The 19,697-nt window shown below is 39.5% G+C and overlaps 1 protein-coding gene across 2 annotated transcripts in view; it reads left to right on the top strand.

Moving 5' to 3' along the window:
- DHRSX (dehydrogenase/reductase X-linked) overlaps positions 1-19,697 on the top strand; it is a 206,842-nt gene that overhangs the window by 69,694 nt on the left and 117,451 nt on the right. For both annotated transcript variants that reach the window (XM_027891383.1, XM_027891382.1), the window contains one exon: positions 8,080-8,187. In XM_027891383.1, the coding sequence (XP_027747184.1) occupies positions 8,080-8,187 (108 nt within the window). The remainder of the gene's footprint in view (positions 1-8,079; positions 8,188-19,697) is intronic.

Genomic DNA, 19,697 nt, shown 5'->3' with positions numbered 1-19,697 from the left:
CCTTTATCTGATATATTCTTGTTCTTTGAGACTAGTGTGTCTCCGGAAAAAAATCCCTGACCTGACTTTATCCGGGAATAGCAAGGATATATAAGACGAGGACTAGCGTGTAATGGCAGAAGTTGCTCAATGACTTGCAGAATCGTAATTTCACTAATATAATTTTTACTTGTACATCTAAGGCAACTTTTCCATCTCTCGATTCTTTTTCTCCCCTCCACCTGCTTCCCAGGGATTGCGAACTCTCCTATTCCTATACATTCGGTTGGGAACTTTACTCCCAGGGCAGACTGTGGGCAAACCTGGATTCCTGATGAAGTTTAGCAGATTTTATTACTGCACTGTGATATTTTCCAACTGACTGATTTGTATAATGGTATATTCAATCTGTCTATTTGGCAATCATAAAAAATTAGATTAAAATCTCCTATCTTTAGATGAATTTTGGCTAAAGGAACAAAGTCCTCAAAAATGGCAAACATGGCCAGAAGTAAGATTTAGGGCTCAGGAACTGCACCCTCCCATCTGCTTTTGCTTTCTTTTACCTTAGGGTAACTCCATATTTGTTGGGATCAAATTTCCTAATATCTCTCTGTCAAAATCAGCCTGAACTTGTATTGTAAAAAGCTGAGATATATGCTTTATCAGACCATTTTTCAATGCAGCCTTGTTTCCCATTGCCTGAAAGAAAGGCCTTTCAGAAAAGGCAAGGAAACTTCCCAAATTACCCATTCTCTTTAGTTTCCTCCATTCTCAGCCTCTTCTTTCCCGGGGGAAGGTGGGAAGGCACAACATTCAGCATTTTTTTGTGTGTGTGATCAGTGACCCTGATGCAGAAGGTCCACATAGGGTTTATTGGAGGAAGAGGTTCTTCACAGTTAGAGCAAAGACAGCATAAGTCTGTTTGGAAAATTACCATGTATATTGTTTTTGAAAACTGTAATTATCTTTTTCTCCACACAGCCCTTCTGCCAATTCTAGCAGCATCACTAAGTCCAAGATCAACATTAGTGAGGATCCTATTTGAAAGCAAAAGCACTTGGGCTCCAGTCAAAGGATGTATGAAAATGTGGCTTCCCTTGGCTCTTGTAGCCAGGCAGGACTTCTTCACTTGCAAACACTCCAGTCATTTGCTCTGAAAACAGGGCACTGAAATACATATGCATGTGCAGGGGAGGTATTTTTTGATGACTTTGACAAGTCTTACCTTTCTAGCATCTGTGGATTCAGAGCCTTGACTTACCCCACAAAACCACGGTTGATTTGGATGTGTAAGAGGCCAAGGGGCCTCTGCTGGTGTCCTTGCTAGTCTTTTTTTGCCTTGAGGACAATACCACCATGCAGAGATTTATGATCCAGGTGTATTAAATTGCTTAGAGATGTTTTGGAGGTAGGGGGGGAAGTTGAAAAGAGGGGAAAGGGTATTGAAGCACTTGAAAATTACCTCATCTTAAACAAAAGCCTTTTTCCTGTGTCTTTGAAAGTCTAACACTTCCTTCTGCTTTCCCTTCCACACCCTACCTTCCTCACACTTCTCCCTTTATGTGCATTTATCCTGTCTTTCCAAGAATAACTAGAAGAAACGAAGATAGGTGTGTCATGCAAATGAAATTTTTAGGGCAATTTTCCATTCCCCTTCCCATTGTTGCTCCAAAACCTCTCTTCCAAGATCTCTTTTAACAGGTCTTGGATTTTTGAGTGTAAAAAGTTGTTTCTCTCCAAAGCTGCCTTATTTTGGGCACTATTATTTTTCTTTAGTAAAAACTATTTCTTTAAGTGCTGTAATGCTGGCATCATAACTTTCATCTTACCACTGTGCCAGTTTATCTTGCATCTTTTCTAATATTTGGGGCCTTTTTTACTACAGTTAGCTCTTGCTGAGGATACTGGTGCTCCAAACTTGTTATGTTGGGCTCTAATAATGCCTGTTGCTATTTGATACCTCCCAAGGTTCCCCAGTGTGTTCATGAGGTGAAAAAATCAAAGGAGAACGAGCCATTCTGCTTATTAATCCTTTGTAGTATGACTTTTTCATGTATTAAATGAGATATCTAGGGACAAGTCCTGGAATTATTTCTAAAAACTTATCTCTCAGGCTTCTGTGAAGGGTTTGTCATCTTGCCCATAAATGTTATCACTTTATCCCTATAAGCAAGCTGGCATGCTTGTCAAAAAGCTAAACAAATGTTATAAAATTAGAGCAGGCCTAAATTTGGGTGAGTTGTTTGTTTGTTTGTTTGTTTTGGTTTGGTTTTTTTTAAGTTATTTTCATTGGCAATTAAAAAAAAATCATTAGCCTGGCTCAGCAGATGTTTGCTGCTAACTCTGAGGAAATGTCACTTGTTCCCATGTTGGCAATGTCAGGAAGGGATGAGGATACACATTAGCTCCTTAGCTGGCTCAGCACGCTGCTTCTCTAGTTGGTGTAGCCGCCAACTCCCCCGCTTTTGTGTCATTTGCTGCCTTGCTACACTTCGGCTATTTGTCCAGGCTTGCTGGATATGTGGTGCCTTGGCTTGAGTTACAGTACTGGGTGGGTTCCCAGCTGTCCAGGCAGCCCAGACAAATTGCTGCCACTGTGTGGGAGCTCTGCTGTGTCGTGGATATGCCCACTCCATGGGACGTGGGCTGTGCGTGTGTTCCCCGGTTGGACATCCCAACCTGAAATACAGGCAGTGGAACTTCTGTGAGTTTCCAGCATTGGTAAGTGTGAGGTATTGTTTGTTGTCTCACTGGCATGCAGCATTTCAGGATCTCTGTGTGTCTTGTGCACTGGTTAAACAACAAACTTGGTCTTATGGATGCCAGGGGTTTTGCTGTGGTTTTGTGAGCATTGGTTACCGGTCGTATTCCCTGTCGGTTGCTCTGTGGGAGCCTTATTAAGTGAGGTCTTCCCCTGGCTGCTGAAATTCTTACAGCCATCTGGCTGCTGCTGTTTTATTTATAGCACCTTGAGATACTATGAATTTCTAGGGCAAGGGACACATTTCCATGTTTTGGTTTCTCCTGCTGTTCTGGTTCTTCAACACCTTTCTCTTCCCATGAGTAACTCCAGGCAGCGTCTCTCCGGTACCTCCATTTCCTCATGATTCCTGACAAAAGCCAGGGGGCTTGTCACCTATCTGATGCAAAACTTTAGTTGTGCTTGGAAACGGGTGCTCTCCCTCGGCAAATAAGTCACCCTTGCCCAATGCATCCATCGATTCGAGGTACGTTGGACCTGCTGGCCACGTGCCTCTGGATCTGCATGTGAACATGACAGTTGTTCATCAGTGGAAGGTCTGATGGCCTCAGCTGTTGAAACCAGCAGGATACCTTTTCACAGGACTAGTCAGGCTGGTTGCCACCTACTTGGTTACCAGCCTTAAAGGCCTTCAATCTTGATTGCATATTGATGCTCTTTAGAAAAGTGATTGGAAGCAGCAAAGGCAGAGATGATTTTCGTATTCAGATTTGGGAAGACTATTTGCATTTGAAAGATCATCTGCACAGGCTTAGGACAGGCTTAAAGCAAGCACAGTTTGGTTTATTTGTCAGGACTTGAGCACCTGAAATTTTCTTCTGTTAGGATATTCCTGAAATGACTTTTTGAGTGTGACCCCTGTTTACTTGGTTTATAACAAACCAGAAGTTTATGGAGATGTTGCTTTAAGGCACATACAAAAGGCTATTGCTGAAAGCTGCATGGGTTCCCCAGCAGTTTACTAATGGGCTCTCGGAGTGACAAATAAATTATTTTTCTACATCTGCTTTGAAGGGATCTTAATGGCTATAATCTCAGTATTGCCACAGTGTAAATCAGAGAAAAAGGGTTGGAATATTTTGTAATAGAAAAAACTACTCAATAATTCCATGGTAGACTAAACTATATGTATTCTTTATTCAGCTACAAAAACTTAATTCTGCCTTATCCTGTGTCCAGATGAGGACTGAAAATTACAGGTTACCCCCTTTTTCTCACTCATTGCTGAGTGGCTCCAAATTTGGCTCTTGTTATTCAATCATCAAACTAAATATTCAATCATCAAACTAAATATTCATTGTGGGTTCTTTTCTTTCTTTTTCTTTCTTTTTTTTTTTTTTTCCGTCTGTGGTTCTGCCATTTACCTTCAGGCCTAGTATTTGCATGTAAATTATTCAGTTATAGGAAGAATGAAAAAAGTAACTGTTAGGATTTGTTTGCAGGGATCTCTTCAGCACAAATACCTCTGAAGTCCCTGCACTGAGTGGTCAGTTCAGGAAGTGCGGGCAGGTCCCAATATGGCACATCACAGGTGGACCCTTTGACCAGCTTTTTGGATGCCTTCAGCCATGCTTGACTCTTGCCTGATACGGGCTGGAGACTGATTCAAACAATCCAAATTCTGCCCTTGGCCTTCGATGTCTTAAAAAAGAGGGTGAATTAGGAGATTATTATGCAGATATTATATTTTAATGTCCACATGACTCATGATGTGCCACAATACAGATTCTGGATTAGTAGGGTATGAGATGAAACTTTGTAAAAATTTGATGCAATTTGCTTTTAATAAAGTTTTAGTACTTTTTCTTCCTTTTTTTTTTTTTTTCTTGACCTCAAACATACTGTGCTGTAAAGATTACAGAATACTAAAGCAAACAACTTTTAAGGGGAACTCTTCTTCTGAGATTTGCATTGTCTGTGTTCACATAGTGCATTTCTGCAAAAAAAGAGAATGTTTAATGCCTCAATTATGATTTGGTGACTTCCATGACCCCCCATCCCTACCCCAGAGTTGAGACTTTGCTGGCAGGAACTGGTCATTGAGATGGAATTGGTCAGACATGGATCTGCAGGCTTTTTTATTTCTATGTGGTCTTGGCAGTTGCAGAGACATCCTGACAGCCCTCTTTTAGAGTCCCTTGAAAATTAATTTTTTTAAAAAATTATAGAATTGCCTTGCGTTCTTTGTAGTATTGGATTTGTGTGAAGATGTCTCTGTATGTGGAAGTTATTTCAGATTAAGAAGTATGTTGGAAAGGACAATAATTCTTTTAAAATAGCTTCACATCTGGACTGAATAAATCTACCTTTATTTTTCTGTTTTAGAATAATCCACTTGCAAAGTATGCAGGCTTGTTTCATCCAAGTACGTTGGAATGCAGGCAGAACCTGCAGCCTGGGAGAAGCTTCTCTCAGAGGTTGGTGTGATAAAGCAGCACCTAAAGACTGTGGGCTGGTTTCTTTGAACACAAAGGAAAATTGACAGCTAGAGCTTGGTCGGGGGGTTTCATTAGCAAAGGGCTGTAACATTCTCATGTCCCACAATGAAATCACTGGCATTCTGCCTCTGTGCTTGAGATCAGTATCTACCTCCGTATCGGGAGCAGAAGCACAGAGCCAGCTGGGGTGGTTTAAATGAGGTGCAAGAAGAGCCAGAGGGAACCTCTCCAGGCATTGCAAAGCCTGTGGGTCTCCACTGCCTCCTGCCTGGGGCTCTCCAGCCTCCAATTGCACTTAGCTCAGCCTCTAGCACAAAATAAATCAGTATCTGCTTAAAAACCAGGTTGAGCCCAGGTCTGCTTTGAGTTTCATGTTGGTTTTCATGATGAAAGAGGTGTTTTCACACTGAAAGGTGGGCATTCTGCAAATTCCACGTGATACTGGAGTTCTAGTGGGAGCAGGCACTAATAAACTGCTTTTTACTAAAGTTGCCACTGGCTCACATGCAGAGCCCTGGATTTGATCTTGACTACTTTTGTTGATGTAAATATTGTCTGTGTTTCATTTTCATGGAGATTCATTTTACATTAAGCTATCTGACTTGATGGTAGCTGTACACATTTTGAAAATTAATAATAACTAAGAATTTAGGAACTTCTTTTGTCCCCCCCCCCCAAGATGTTTGCATTTCCCATGTTGACTGAAGTGAGCAGATAGACTGAGATGTGCCATGCAGTTTTGTGTCTGTTCAAAACCATGCTATGTGGGAGCTGTCTACTGTACACATTGTAAATAAAATAGAAAATATCTATTTATCTGTGTGTCTGCAGCCCTTATTACTCCCTTCCTGGGTACTTTCTTAGGTCCTTGGAGCTAGCTCCTACAAGCAGGCCTGTTTTAAACAGATTGTGTCCCTGCAGTGGAGTCTGTCCATCTGTCATGCTCTTCATTGCAAGGTGGTAGTGTAGCTTATTTAAGTGGCCATTGGGACCAAAAAATTCTCATTTTCTTTGAAGACCTCCTGGACAGGATAGGAGTGGGCATTTTCTTGCATTGTCCTCTGCTAAGCACCACTTCAGCACAGTGATACCGCTTATGTGACTTGTGACTTTTTATTTTTCCTTCATGTCATTGCCCTTTCTCCAGTCCTGACTTCTCTTTCTCCTTTTGTTTCATTGATTTTCTTCTAAGTGAATAATTTTGCATTATAATGTCCTTTCTTATTCAATAGGTAGATATAGTGGTGCCGTAATGGAAACGAGTGGCCCCTTAGGAAAGCTCTTGGCAAAGTTTTGTTTAGCTTGAGTTACATATGTCAGGACACTTGTGTGAGTGGATATCGCTGTAAGTGGAGTTAACTTTCAAATGCCATGGCTAGGCTTTGTGAACGAAGATTTGAGAATAACTTTCAAATACTTTCAAGCAATTCCCACTCTGCATGGATGGGAAGAATCACATAGGTATCTGAAGAGAACAGAAATTCATGTTGAATTGTTCTGGAAAGAACTATGTGTTTCAGAAAAGGTTGAAACCTGGGTCTTTTTTGAAGTTGCTTCTGAAGAAAGCAGCTTATATTAATGCTAGGCCTGTGTTCCATAACTGTGTAAAATATGAGTTTGTGTTGTACAACAAAGCGATCCCCTAAAAACCTAGAAATCAAAATAGAAAGTCCTTTGATAGATGAGAGTCAGCATCTTTTGAACATTTGTTATCTATAGCATTGCCTACAGACAATGCACCAGAGCAAAATGAAATATTCAGTGCCATTTTCCCTGTGCAAATACACAGCTTCTACTCAAAAGCAAACAGAAATTCACCTTGGTCGCCTGAGGACCACATGGTGCTTCACAGGCAGAATTTGACACCTCATCAAAAAAATTGTAGTTGATATTTGACATAATTCATGCCTTCCACAAGCAGTTACACTATACTGCCTTTGCTCTCCTTCGGCTGCAGGACTCCCTCCATGGTAAAGGAATGTGCTGGGCAACCTGTACTCAGCATGAGAGATTGTACTTGGGATGGCAGCCACCCTGCTGGGGCCATTCCAGCCAGTTTTTGCTCACTTGGCAAGTCTAAGGGCTGCCTGGAGATGCAGGAGACACAGGCTGTGTCTAAGCCACTCCTATAGCAAAGAGAGTTCAGGAGCATACTGTGCCTGCTGGGTGGTGGGTTGCTCTGGGTTAAGGAGTGCTTGTTGTGGTGGAGGCAGTGTGGGGCTGACAGTGGGTATCAGGGATGCTGGCTTCTGTGGGAGAGGGGTGGGAAAAGCAGGTGGAGGTTTTCTTGCAAAAAAATTGCCTCCTCCGTTCTTTGGGGCTCAGGACCCTGTGATTTCTAGGAGAGAGAATGCTCAGCTATGCAGGGAAATTAGGTCAGCTGCCTCCTGCCCTTTAGATGCGTCACCTTTGACTGAGATGTTTTCTGTTTCCTTCATGTTACTGGCAGAGGCCAGTCTTTTGTCACTGAAGAAGTTTTCAGGATATATCCTGCTGATTGCATTTTTTTCCCTGTACGCACAGAGTAAACTGTCCTTGAACTGACTTGGAACTGCTGTCACCTTGCTCTGTAAAAATGTTATGATGGAAATTTTAAAGCACAGATGACTGCAGGATGACAAAATCCATGCAAACAGAAATGAGAAAATTTCCGAAGTGGGTGTTTGCCTTTCGTGTTGTCAACCTTGGTCTTTCGTGAACTGTTAATACTGGAAAATTATAGTGCAGTAAATAATGGCAGATACTCCATAATTTTTATTTCTATGCAGAGTTTGCTTCTGAGATTGTTTACTGGCCTGGATTGAGTGGTCTGTTAAATGTATGCTCTTTAAAATACATCTTCTTAATTGTATTACTATTGTGAACTAACCTTGCATTATTTCTTTTTTCCTCATATAGTTTTCCCTACACAAAATGGAAAGGTTGCTATAGTGACTGGAGGAGCTAAAGGAATTGGTTACCAAACTGTGAAGCATTTGGCAAGACTTGGCATGCATGTAATAATAGGTAAAGTCATTATTTTCTTAATAAACTTTTCATTTCAGAAAGTGTGGGGTTTTTGTTTGTTTTTTGTTTTTTTGGTTTTTTTTAAGGTCTATTTTCTTTCCAGCATAAGCAAAGATATGTCAGGTGAAGATAGGAGTGTGTTGTCCTAGCATTTAGCACAAAAAAATTGATTTATGTTTTGCTTTGCAAGATCTTAGAAAAAAGTGGATGGGATTTTTTTTCTGCAGAACTTGGAAGAGTTGCACTACCTTATATAAGAAGTAAATGATAAAAAAAACCCTTAAAAATATGAGTATTACAAAAAAATTTTATTTTCTTGTTACTGAGGATGGATTATGCTTCAGCATTAGGGTGCACGTTCATTAGGAGGAAAATTAATGAAAGCCTTGAAGGAATAATGCAGTGTTTAGTGGGGGATGATCTGTGTTATAAGGGCCCCTGTAACTTCATCTATGTAATATTTGCCCATTTACTTCTCAGTTTGTCATTGTTGGTGTCCTTTGTAGGCAAGGCAAGGAAATAAATACCTTGAGAGGTTCCGTCATGCCAGTCTAAGATGGACTGGGCAACTCACCTTCTGGAGGTGCCTGTGTCTCCTCAGTGATAATAAAGGGTTTATGAAGTAACTATGTTAGACTAAGACATCTGAAGTTAGGATACATGAATTTCTGTAGGAACTGAAAAAATGTCCTGTGTGCACAATTTCTTCTTTCTACTGCAGACAGTATTAGTGAGACATTTTTCCTATTTTTTAAAAAACTTTCTTTACTACATATACATATTTATTCACTAATATATCTACTAAATTGGTATGTTACACGAGTACTTACATGTTTAAAACACTACGTTTTGTTCTCTTTATCTTTCTTTAACTAGATTTTTACCTAAACCACTGTAACTTTCACTCCATAAAGTCACTGGAGACTGCTATTTCATTATATGCTAGCAAGCTGGTGATACCATTTTGTTCAGCTTTTATACAGAATATGCTCTCTCTAAGGTTTTGTATACACACCTTTAAAAAACAAAACAAACTCCCAGCAAACAATGAATGAGACCATAGTAGCCATGTACATTTATTCTAGTGCAGTCAGTAACACTAATGGAGTTGTCCTGGAATTGTACAGGTGTAATGTGGAACACCACTTACTCATATATGTTTCAATAGTTGTGTCAAAACCAAGAAGCTGCAAAATGCAAGTAGATGCTGCAGTATGTAGCTAGATGCTAGGTGTTGCTAATGTAGCTAGATGTAGCTTATGATGTCAGCATTAATATTTTACTAAAATTGCTTTTCATGTTTAAAGTGGACTGCAAAATGTACTCAGTGGGAAAACAAAAAGGCTAATTTTCTTCTCTTTGTATAGGGTCATGGAAGCATAGAACATTGCTTCTTTTTTAAGATTTATTTTATATCCTTCAAGGTTTAGGATAATCTGTGTAACAGAATTCAGTGTGAGAGTTTACGGGAATGGGAGAGTGATGTTTAGGTACAGAATCTCTAAATAAGCTGACTTTTTTCAATTCGCAATCATACTCTCGTAGATCTCATTCGCTCACGCTCATGTGGTCTGACGAGCTTCACTTGAGTACAGGAAAACATATGCCAGCTACTAAGTCCTAATCCTGTCTCTCTTTTGATTGGAAATGAGGGGCTAGTTTGGTCAGATCTGCCCAGAGAGGTTGTGGAGCCTCTGTCTCTGGAGATATTAAAAATTCATCTAAATGCAACCCTGTGAAACTTGTTCTAGGTGAAACTGCTTTGGCAGGGAGATGGGACAGAGCTCTCTCCCAAACACAATCATTTTGTGATTCTGTGAACTTTTATATTGTTCACCAGCTCTTAGAACGTTTTTCCTTGTCTGAAATATATAAGCTATGTCTATAGCCTAATTTTTGGGTGGGCTAACAGGAAAAAAAATGGTATGGGTCACATGCTGAAACCTGGATGTTATCCTCCTGGCAAAAGAGTGCATGGCCATCTACATCAAGACTGGCAAGTCTTCTGTGCTGTGGCCTTGACATAAACAACACAGGAACAGTCTCCTCTAAACATGGCCTTTATCTTTCATTGAAGGGCATTCTTTTAACACTTTTCTTTGCTCTTTCTTCTGGTGCTTAAAAAGAGATACACTTCCATTCACTCTTCAGTTGTATCAACCTTACTATTTGCATTACGAATCTCTAAAAATGTAAATTAATGAAATTAATTGTAGGAAACGTTTAGTGAGTAAGATTTCCAACTGATTCTTTTCTTCCAGGCAAACTCTGACCTAAACACTGAGCCCTGTGAGTCACAGCTATCTTCTTTGCCTGTGAGATTCTTCAGAGCAAAGCAGCCCAGTCAGTAGAATGGATAGTCCCAGGATTTTTTTCAGCTGCAGGATGAAAACAGTCTCAAAAGCATATTAAATGTAATGACCTTCCATCCTTTTTCCTAACTGTTGGGCCCAGGTGTTCAGAGTACGCTTGCGATACCTACTGGCTTATTGGCATGCTTTAGCACAATCAGCTTCAGGCCACACAAGGCTCAAATAAGACAGCAAGTGTGCTCAAGCTTTCTCCTCTAGAAATGTTTTCACCCTATGTTTGTGTACAGGCATAAACTTATGTTAAAAAGGTGTGAATGTTAGGTGAATTTGGGCTTTCAAGGAAGACTCATGTAGCTTACAGTCAATCTTGCTCATTCACTGAATGCTTCTTTCCCATTACAGGAACTTTAGCAATGAAAATGATACCCCTGCAGCAGGCAAATGAGTCAAACCTGAATGTCTGATGTGAAAAATGATTCACCGTTTATGATGGATGTGCTTTTTGACTCAGTTTGACATTTTAAAAGAGTAAATATTTGAAGCAACCTCCTTTTAAATCCAATCTACCAATGGAATGAGGAAAATAAATAAGTAGAAAGCATGTTACCTTGTAGAACATGAATAGCCACTGTATGAAAAGGCAGTGTGTTAACTCAGAGCCCTTTCAGCAAGCAGTTGCATACTGCTTTTGCACCTTATTCCTTTCCTGTCCCAGCACTGCTGCACAAGACTCCTTACTCCCACTTATGGGTTCACTCTTTGGGTACTGCTCACCCTGCCCTCAGACTCTCTCTGGGAAAGAGGCTGGGCTGAATGCTGGAATGTTGAAAGTAATTTTCTGCACATTTGTTTGATAAATTTCATTGAGACTTTTTAACAGGCTGCAATATGATTACTCACTGTCAGCATGGCTTTTACTTCAAGAAAATCGCATGGCAGACAGGACCCCTGGTAGGGAAAGCTGATGCATGTGGTGAGTCTTCAGAGTCAAGTCACACAGGGAGGTTCTGCTCCCTCCTATGCAATTTACTACTCAATAGGTTGCAATTTCATTTTCAGAGAGAGGAGGTAAATGCCACCCTGTTTTTGTTGCCTGTTGAGTGGTGACTGATATTGAAGGTGTTGTTCTGTGTGCACTTAAAAATAAATGTGCTCTTAACAATAAGGACATTGGAAATCAAGATATCCCAGATATTTCAATGAACTCCCCCACCCCCACTCTTAAAACCCAGTAGGTTCAGCTGTGGTTCACAGAGTTTGCCACAGTTTTGTGACTCTATATTTAGACTGATTAGAAGTATAAACTCTTCCTATTCCTTCCACCTTTTATCACAGGTTATTAATCTTACGAGGATTCTGTGAGTGCATGTTAAAATCGTTGGCTCAAAAAAGGGAGCTTCAGCTTGATTTTCCCCCCCCTCAGTACATTAATAAAAGGAGGCTATAAAAATGTGAGAGAATATTTAATATAGAAGCTTTGATGGTCCTGTCTGATAATGTTCAATGAAAATCAAAAGATGTGCAGCTTGACAATGTTACACGTATGCTGCAGGTTCAGGACAGTGTTATCAATCTTTAGTGTCTGAGTATATCAGTGTCGCAGTTTTCTAAGTTAGGCTTACACTTTGAAGGAAGCAATCTCATTATATTTAAATATATGTATATGTATTCTGGTGACTTATTTGAGCCCTGCAATACTGGCATAAATAAATGTAGTTCCATCACCATACTCAGCACTTCTATGTGACGTCTGTAAGCCTTGCAGGAGGCCAAGCTAGAGAAAGTTCTGTCACCTCTTTCATTCACATTAGTTTCCAATTTTCAAGCTGTATTCTTTGCACTATAAATCAGACAATTCTGATATGGTATAATACTACAAAGTGACTTTACAGGCATAATTAAATCCTATCAAGATGGTAGAATTGTTAATTTTCAAAGACAGTTTGATTTAATTTTAATTACTGAAAATTTCTATGGGTTACTTTAATAGTCTTTTCTTACTATGCATGGATCTATGAGATGCTTGAATTATCATTTTTTTTCTAGGAAAGTGTTTATCTTCCTAATTTTAGCCAGGTTTTGTTAGGCCTGGATGCGTTCTAGAGTTAGTCAGAAAGTATCAAAATGTTTCCAACATGTTAAAAGTGGGTGATGATTTCTTTTTTCGGGTATGAGCACTAAGATAATGTATGCAGATTGCTTTGTAATTGTCATTCAGTTCAGGTTCTAGCATATCAGTACACTGTAATCAGGGTTATGAAAAACTACTTACAGTACTGTTATTTATACACTCACTATACATGTGCACACAGCCACACACAGCCTTCTAAATACATAAGAATTTTGTCAAAGACTTTAGTTCCTAATTTCTCTTTGAAGACCATCATGTCCTTGCTTTAAAAACAGTTTTTCCTTTAAATGACTGGCAGTGGCTTAAGGCTGCTTATTTATGAACTAATTCATTGCAGCATTCCTTGGGACATTTGAAACTATTATTCAAATAGTGACAAACATCTGAAAAGACAGAGCATAAGAATTATTTTTTGGGAAGGAATCTGAAGTAGAACTCAGTCAACTGTAGAGGTGTATTACTTAGTAAAATACTTTGATTTACTGAGTTCAACCATCAGAAAATGAGAGAGATTTGGCTTTGTTGAACTTCATCCCACTGGAATCAGCCCAACTCTCCAGTCTATCCAGATCCCTCTGCAGAGCCCTCCTGCCTTCCAGCAGATCAATACTCCCCCCCAGCTTGGTGTCATCTGCAAATTTGCTGATGGTGGACTCAATCCCCTCCTCCAGATCATCAATAAACATATTAAACAGGGCTGGGCCCAGCACTGATCCCTGGGGAACACCACTGGTGACTGGCTGCCAGCTGGATGCAGCCCTGTTCACCAGCACTCTCTGGGCCCGGCCCTCCAGCCAGTTCCTGACCCAGCACAGAGTGCCCCTGTCCAAGCCATGGGCTGCCAGCTTTTCCAGGAGTATATTATGGGAGACAGTGTCAAAGGCTTTTCTGAAATCCAGATAGACACATCCACAATCTTCCCCTCATCCACCAGGTGGGTCACCTGATCGTAAAAGGAGATCAGGTTGGTCAAACAGGATCTGCCCCTCCTAAACCCATGTTGGCTGGGTCTGATCCCTTGTCCATCCTGTAGGTGCTGTGTGATTGCACACAGGATGATCTGCTCCATAACCTTGCCAGGCACTAAGGTCAGGCTGACAGGCCTGGAGTTTCCCAGGGACTGCTTGCAGCCCTTTTTGTGGATAGGCATGACATTTGCCAACTTCCAATTGTCTGGGACCTCCCCAGAGAGCATGGACTGTTGGTAAATGATGGAGAGCAGCTTGGCAAGCTCTGCCACCAGCTCCCTCATCATCCTAGGATGGATCCCATCTGGTCCCATAGACTTGTGAGGATCCAAGTGGCTCAGCAGGTCACTATTTCCTCCTGGATTACAGGGATGCTATTCAGCTTCCAAAATGGGTAGTATAAAAATGTAAAGGGTTTAGAGGAAAACAAGCTCATCAGAGCTCACCAGTATAGAAAGGCATCCTTATGAGGAGCAATGAAATCGGCTTGAAGTCTTCAATCTCTTCACTGTCTCTGAAGAAGCATGTAAAATGAGCAGCCAAAAAGATAGACTGCTTATGAATAGTATGGAGATTATTACAAACTCATTATAAATACAGTACTACCCATCAGAAAAGAAGTTAAAACAGTCTAAACCAAGCCACTGTAAATTAAAACCAAAATCCCTCAGAAGCATAAAAATATTTCTGGACTAGTATCTGCTGCATAGGACCTTAAATCATCCTGGGAATAGGAGAAGTGTAGGGTGGGCAAATATGAGTGTTGTGCAGTTTTGGGAAGTATGTTTTAGAAAATCCAATGAGTTTGTTTTTTTTATTGAAAAAAAAAAGTCAGGCACTTAAAAAAATGAAGATTTAATTACGTTTTGATGAATTTTGGAAGGGTTAGTGCATTTTTCTAGACATTTGCTTAATTTATTCATTAAGCACTTTTTAAATGCTTTGAAGTATTCAACAACTGTGGGAATGAATTTAATCTTGGCTTTGAAAAACTTTTGGTAAAGTTCATGCCAAAACATTTTGAAGTGGCTGGCTTGTCTTGAGATAAGAGAAAGATCTCTTGTAGATTAGTAATGGAGTAGGAGACAAAAAACAATATTGAGGAATTTTTTGTCAGCTTTAAATTGGAGCAAAGATACTCCTGGCCCCTTAGACATATGTTCAGCAAATTTATAAAAGATAGATACAGAATACAGGGTAAACAGTGAAATGATGCATTTTATGTAAATGTGTTCAGGATAGTCAAATGAATTTGACTATTTATAATTAAGAGATTTGAGCTTCAGACGTACAAAGAGAGGCTGAGAGACCTGTATTCAGCCTGCAGAGGAGAGAAGGGTCAGGGGGACCTTTGCCATGTGCATAAATACCAAAAGGGGGGAAAAAAGCACTTTTTTTTCTTTCTTTTTTATTTTTTATTTTTTTTTTTTTTTTTGTGTTGAGGGTGGTTGAACACTGACACAGGCTGCTTGAAGAGGTTGTGGACTCTCCATCCCTCAAAATACTCAAGACCTGAACTGGGCATTGTGCTGAGCCACCACTTGTAGCAGAGGTGGAACTGGATGATGTTATGGAATCTTAATTACTGTGAAGAATGGGGAATAATCTGCCAATAGTGAATGACCAGGTTATGAAGGGATGGATAAATACAGAGTGTTAGTAAATGCAAATACTGCATATGAGAAAAAACAGCCACACCTGTGTATTTACAAGAATAGGGTTTAAATTAACTACAACACCCAAAAAGTTAAATAAATATTGTGATTTACTGTTGAAAGCTCTCTGCATAACCTCATTCACATTTAATGACAGTCATAAAGGCAAATAACATTGTATTGCTTAGCAGGAAAGAAGATGAAAATGGGAGAGGAAGCATCCCTCTTCTTTTGTAGAAACCATTGGTTCATCCTGTTGTGCATACTCAAAAGAACTCTGGTTGAACTGGAAAAAAAAACCTAAAGAGTGATGGTGAGGAGTATGGGATAGCTTTGTACAAGGCGGGGCACAGAACAAAAGTTCCTCTTCTTCACAACAGATGACTGAGGTGTAATGTCATACAATTATGAATGGTATAGAGTATAAACAAGAAGATATCATTCCCTGTCTTATTGTGCACAAAGTAGAGAACATCCAACAAAATAAAAAAAACCCCAACAACAAACAAACTACTGAAGTACAACCTTTTGAATGTAATTAAGTCTGTCATGAAATCACAGAGCCTGTTGTCCAAGAACCCTGTGGCAGCCAAGCATTTGAATGAATTGAAAGCACATTTAGGTTCATTGAGAGACTATGTGCAATCTTTGAGTCAGGAAATCTCTGAAACTTCTTGCTTCTGGGAGGATGTGTTGGAAAATACCACTCCTAGACTTAATGCTCTCACTTATGCCTCTTCCTTAAGCACCTGCTATAGATCATTGTTGGACACAAGGCACTTGTTTAGATTTACTTTTGGTTTGATGAACAGGGTCGTTCTTAACTTCTTGTTGGGATAGGTGGTGGGTTGCAGAAACCTAGGACAAGAATGAGGATTTCTTTGCTCTTTGCAAACTGACCTCCCTTGCTCAGCTTTACTTCTTTTCTCAAAGGTACACTTACAACAATATTTTTACCTTCCATATCAAAAAGGCATGTATTTAATCGTGACTGCTGCATAATGAACTGGATAACAAAAGATGTGTGGTATCTAGACATAAGGAAGCTTTGTATCATTTTCTTAAACTTTTTTTTTATACCTGGTCACATCCTTATACCTAGCTTTATTGAAATTCATGCCTTAAACATTTTACAGGTGAGATGCAAGATCTGCATTCCTTTTTATTGAAGATGCTATAAATTCCTTTAAAAACCTGTTCATATTGTACTGAGTTTAAATTTCTCGTCCCAGAGATTTTTTGGGTCCTTTCTTTTAGGCATGTGCTATTTATTGTGCACACTCATAAAATTTTAATCTTCCTAACACCAGCTGATAGGATTTTGTTTTTCTCTTGAGGCGTTGGGTGCCCTCACAAGCCCTGTCTTTGGGCTCACACTCCAATGAAATCAGCTCCCCTTCGATCATAATGAGGATTATGATACTCTGAGGCACCTTAATTAAAATTTTCATTTGGAAACTTTTTTTATATTCTGTAGCACAAAGACACCAAACCATCACCCTTCGCATCTCCTCAATGAGACGGTATACACTTATACAGAATTTATTACTGTACCACCAAGCTTTTCCTGGTAATGCACATATACATTAGAGTTTATGGGCACCACTTCTAAATTTTGATTACTTAAGTCAACAGTGGGGAGAGGAGAAGGCCATGGGCCATACTGCAAACGCTGTAAAATTTTTCATTGTTTTGGGGGATTAACTGATCCGTAATTATGGCTACATAAGTCATGGGATGAGTGTTTGTCTCAGGTTCCCCAGGCACTGGTGAATGAGGGGGTTGCACTTGCCAGCGGCTGGGGTGTGTGGAAGAGCTGGGAGGCTCACCCCTACCTCCCCTCCTGGGGTTCACTGCTGTGGGTTTAGCAGGCTGAGGGGGCACCTTGGTGCACAGGGCAGCTCTCAGGCTCCAAGCGGGAGGAGTCGGGTCTTTCTCTGGACCACCACATGCCGGTTGGTTTGCATCTTCTTGGTGTTCGTCTCAAAACGTTTTTATTTGTCTTTGTTTTTTGCTATCTTGCTGAAAGTTAGGAAATATTTCCCCTGACAGCTTAGGAAAGTGAGGGCTTCTTAAATTTATGGGTTTATTCTCTCCAGGCAACTGTAGGTTTTACAGGCTCTGTCGTTCATCATAGACTATTTTAAATTTCTTTATAATGCCCTGCAGTACATTCCCTTTAAATATCAATATTTCAAATTCCTAGTTTTGCAAAACACCAGTTGGAAAGAATCTTAATTTTTTTTTTTTTTTTTTAATCAGGATCGATTTTGTACATAAATTCAGGGTATGAGTAGCAATTACTCTTTTGGAGAAACATTCACATTCAAAGAAATTAAAACTACTATATAAAGGATACATATAGATGTATCAAACCCCTTAACTAGCTATAGTGTAAGTGTATTTAGCCCATGCTGGGTTTCTATGGGCTGTGCTTTCTCCAGCCTTATTCAGACTTAGCAATCTCTGTGATAATTCTGTTGAAATCCCTGAAATAACTTTCAGAGTTAGGATCTACTTAAGTGATTAAGATGACAGAGCCTGACATTTAGGATAAGATCCAAAGCCTATTGCTGCTGATAAGAATTTTTCTATGTACTTTACTGGTGGCTTTATGTCAATGTGCTTTGACTTGTGGTGTTTGTGTAAGTGAAAGTTGAAGAGAAGAGTAATTTTTTTTGACTAAAAGCTGTATTTAAATATATTTACCTTTTTTTTTTTTTTCCCAGCCCAAGTTTCAGTGTTTTACTGAGAATTAGAATTTTTTAAGTCACTGAAAGGACATCTGTTTTTATAAAGGTGCATCCATTTAAAATAAATTTATTTTTATGTTATTAGTTTTATTTTCAGAATTGATTATTGTCAGCACTGAATCGGTCTCACCTAAATTTTTCACTATTCTGTGGGGACTAAGGGGAAGAAAAACGTCAGATAGGGCTCTTAACAGCTTGCATAAACAGTTATTGAGACAACTATCTATTTTGAGCTCCCAAAAGACACTTTAAATTACCATGAAAGGAAAGATTTTTACAGTTTTGGGTACTTTGATGATCTAGGCTCCCAAAACAGTGAATGCTTTTTTCTCAAAACTTTTTCTAAGATTCCCTCAGTGCATAAAAAACATGATCCGTCTTCCTTTTCTTACCCTTTCCTACAAACCACTTGAATTCAGAGTAGGCAGATCTTATGCTACAGACACTTTACTGCTTAAAATGGATAAATGTGGACTGTATGAAAATTGTGGTGACTCACTGAAAAAAAGGTCAGACAGAGGATTATTTTGTATATCACAAAGTTTTTTAAAGAATCACTACAGATATGCTACTGAGGATCTAATCCAGGTGACAGTGGTGAGAATTTGATCCTTATATAGTAAACCATCCTCCTCCTTTGTTTAGGGTGCTGTACACCTGTTCAGTGCACTTGAAGGTTGTGCTTTTTAGTGACCCAACTTTATCACGAGGACGCAAATTAGTTTTGACTTTTCCCACCCTGAAGCTGTTTGTGGTAGCTTGGTGACTTACTTTTTAAAAAATATTTTAATAATTAACTTAGCACTTAAAAAGAAGTTGATCTTTTTCACGCCTACCACTCACTTTGCATAGAGGATCCCAGAAGGACGTGCTAGAAGGGAACAGTGTGACAGTGAAATGTTCCTCTCCCACCCATCTGCGGCAAGGGGGTGCTGATCTCCTTAACCTAACTCAGAAGCGTAGATTGCCCTCCCAGTTTTATGGTATATGTGTCTTTGAACTTTTTGTGAGCATTTTGGTCATTTGTACAGTGTCTTTATTCTTTCTTAAACGGTTTTATTTGAAAGAAGGGTTTCAAAAGCCTCTAATTAAGTGGCAGTTTTCACTGAGGCTGTTTCAATTTAGTGATACTCCAGCCTCCAGTATCTGTTTTTCAAACTCTCTGTTGAATCAGGCTGGAAAGAGACATCTGAAGTGACTGTTTAGCAAAAAACATTTTTTCCCCCAGTGGTCTAGAGTGAAAAATATGCAAATATGAATAAAATGAGCTGATTTGGAAGATGCTGAGCTTTAATGAATAACCATTTATATAACAGGAAAATAAAGCAAATTAAAATTTGTTGTGAACACAAGCTCTTTTAAAAGAACAAATTAAGTGAACACACTGAGAGTTAAATAAAGACACTAGAGGCTTTAATAAGCTTGATCTCTGCATGAGGGGTGCTGAATGAAAAAGGAATCAAATAAAACCTTCGCAGAATTGATACAAAAGTATTTTTATCTCTAGTATAGCTCTATCCAGCTTAATAAAACACTGAAATCCTACTCTAGTACCTCACTTGAGGTGGAACAGTGAGGAAAATTGAAGTCTTGCCCATAAAGCCTGTGCACAGATTTCCCCAAAAATAGCAATTTCACTGGAGGGTTTGTCTGTTGATGCTGCATCTATATCTGGAAATTAACATCAAACA

Source organism: Empidonax traillii, unplaced genomic scaffold (genome assembly GCF_003031625.1).
Source record: "Empidonax traillii isolate 1590-97213 ecotype Southwest subspecies unplaced genomic scaffold, ASM303162v1 scaffold320:size708019, whole genome shotgun sequence".
NCBI lineage: Eukaryota > Metazoa > Chordata > Aves > Passeriformes > Tyrannidae > Empidonax > Empidonax traillii.
This window is presented reverse-complemented; position numbering and strand designations above follow the sequence as displayed.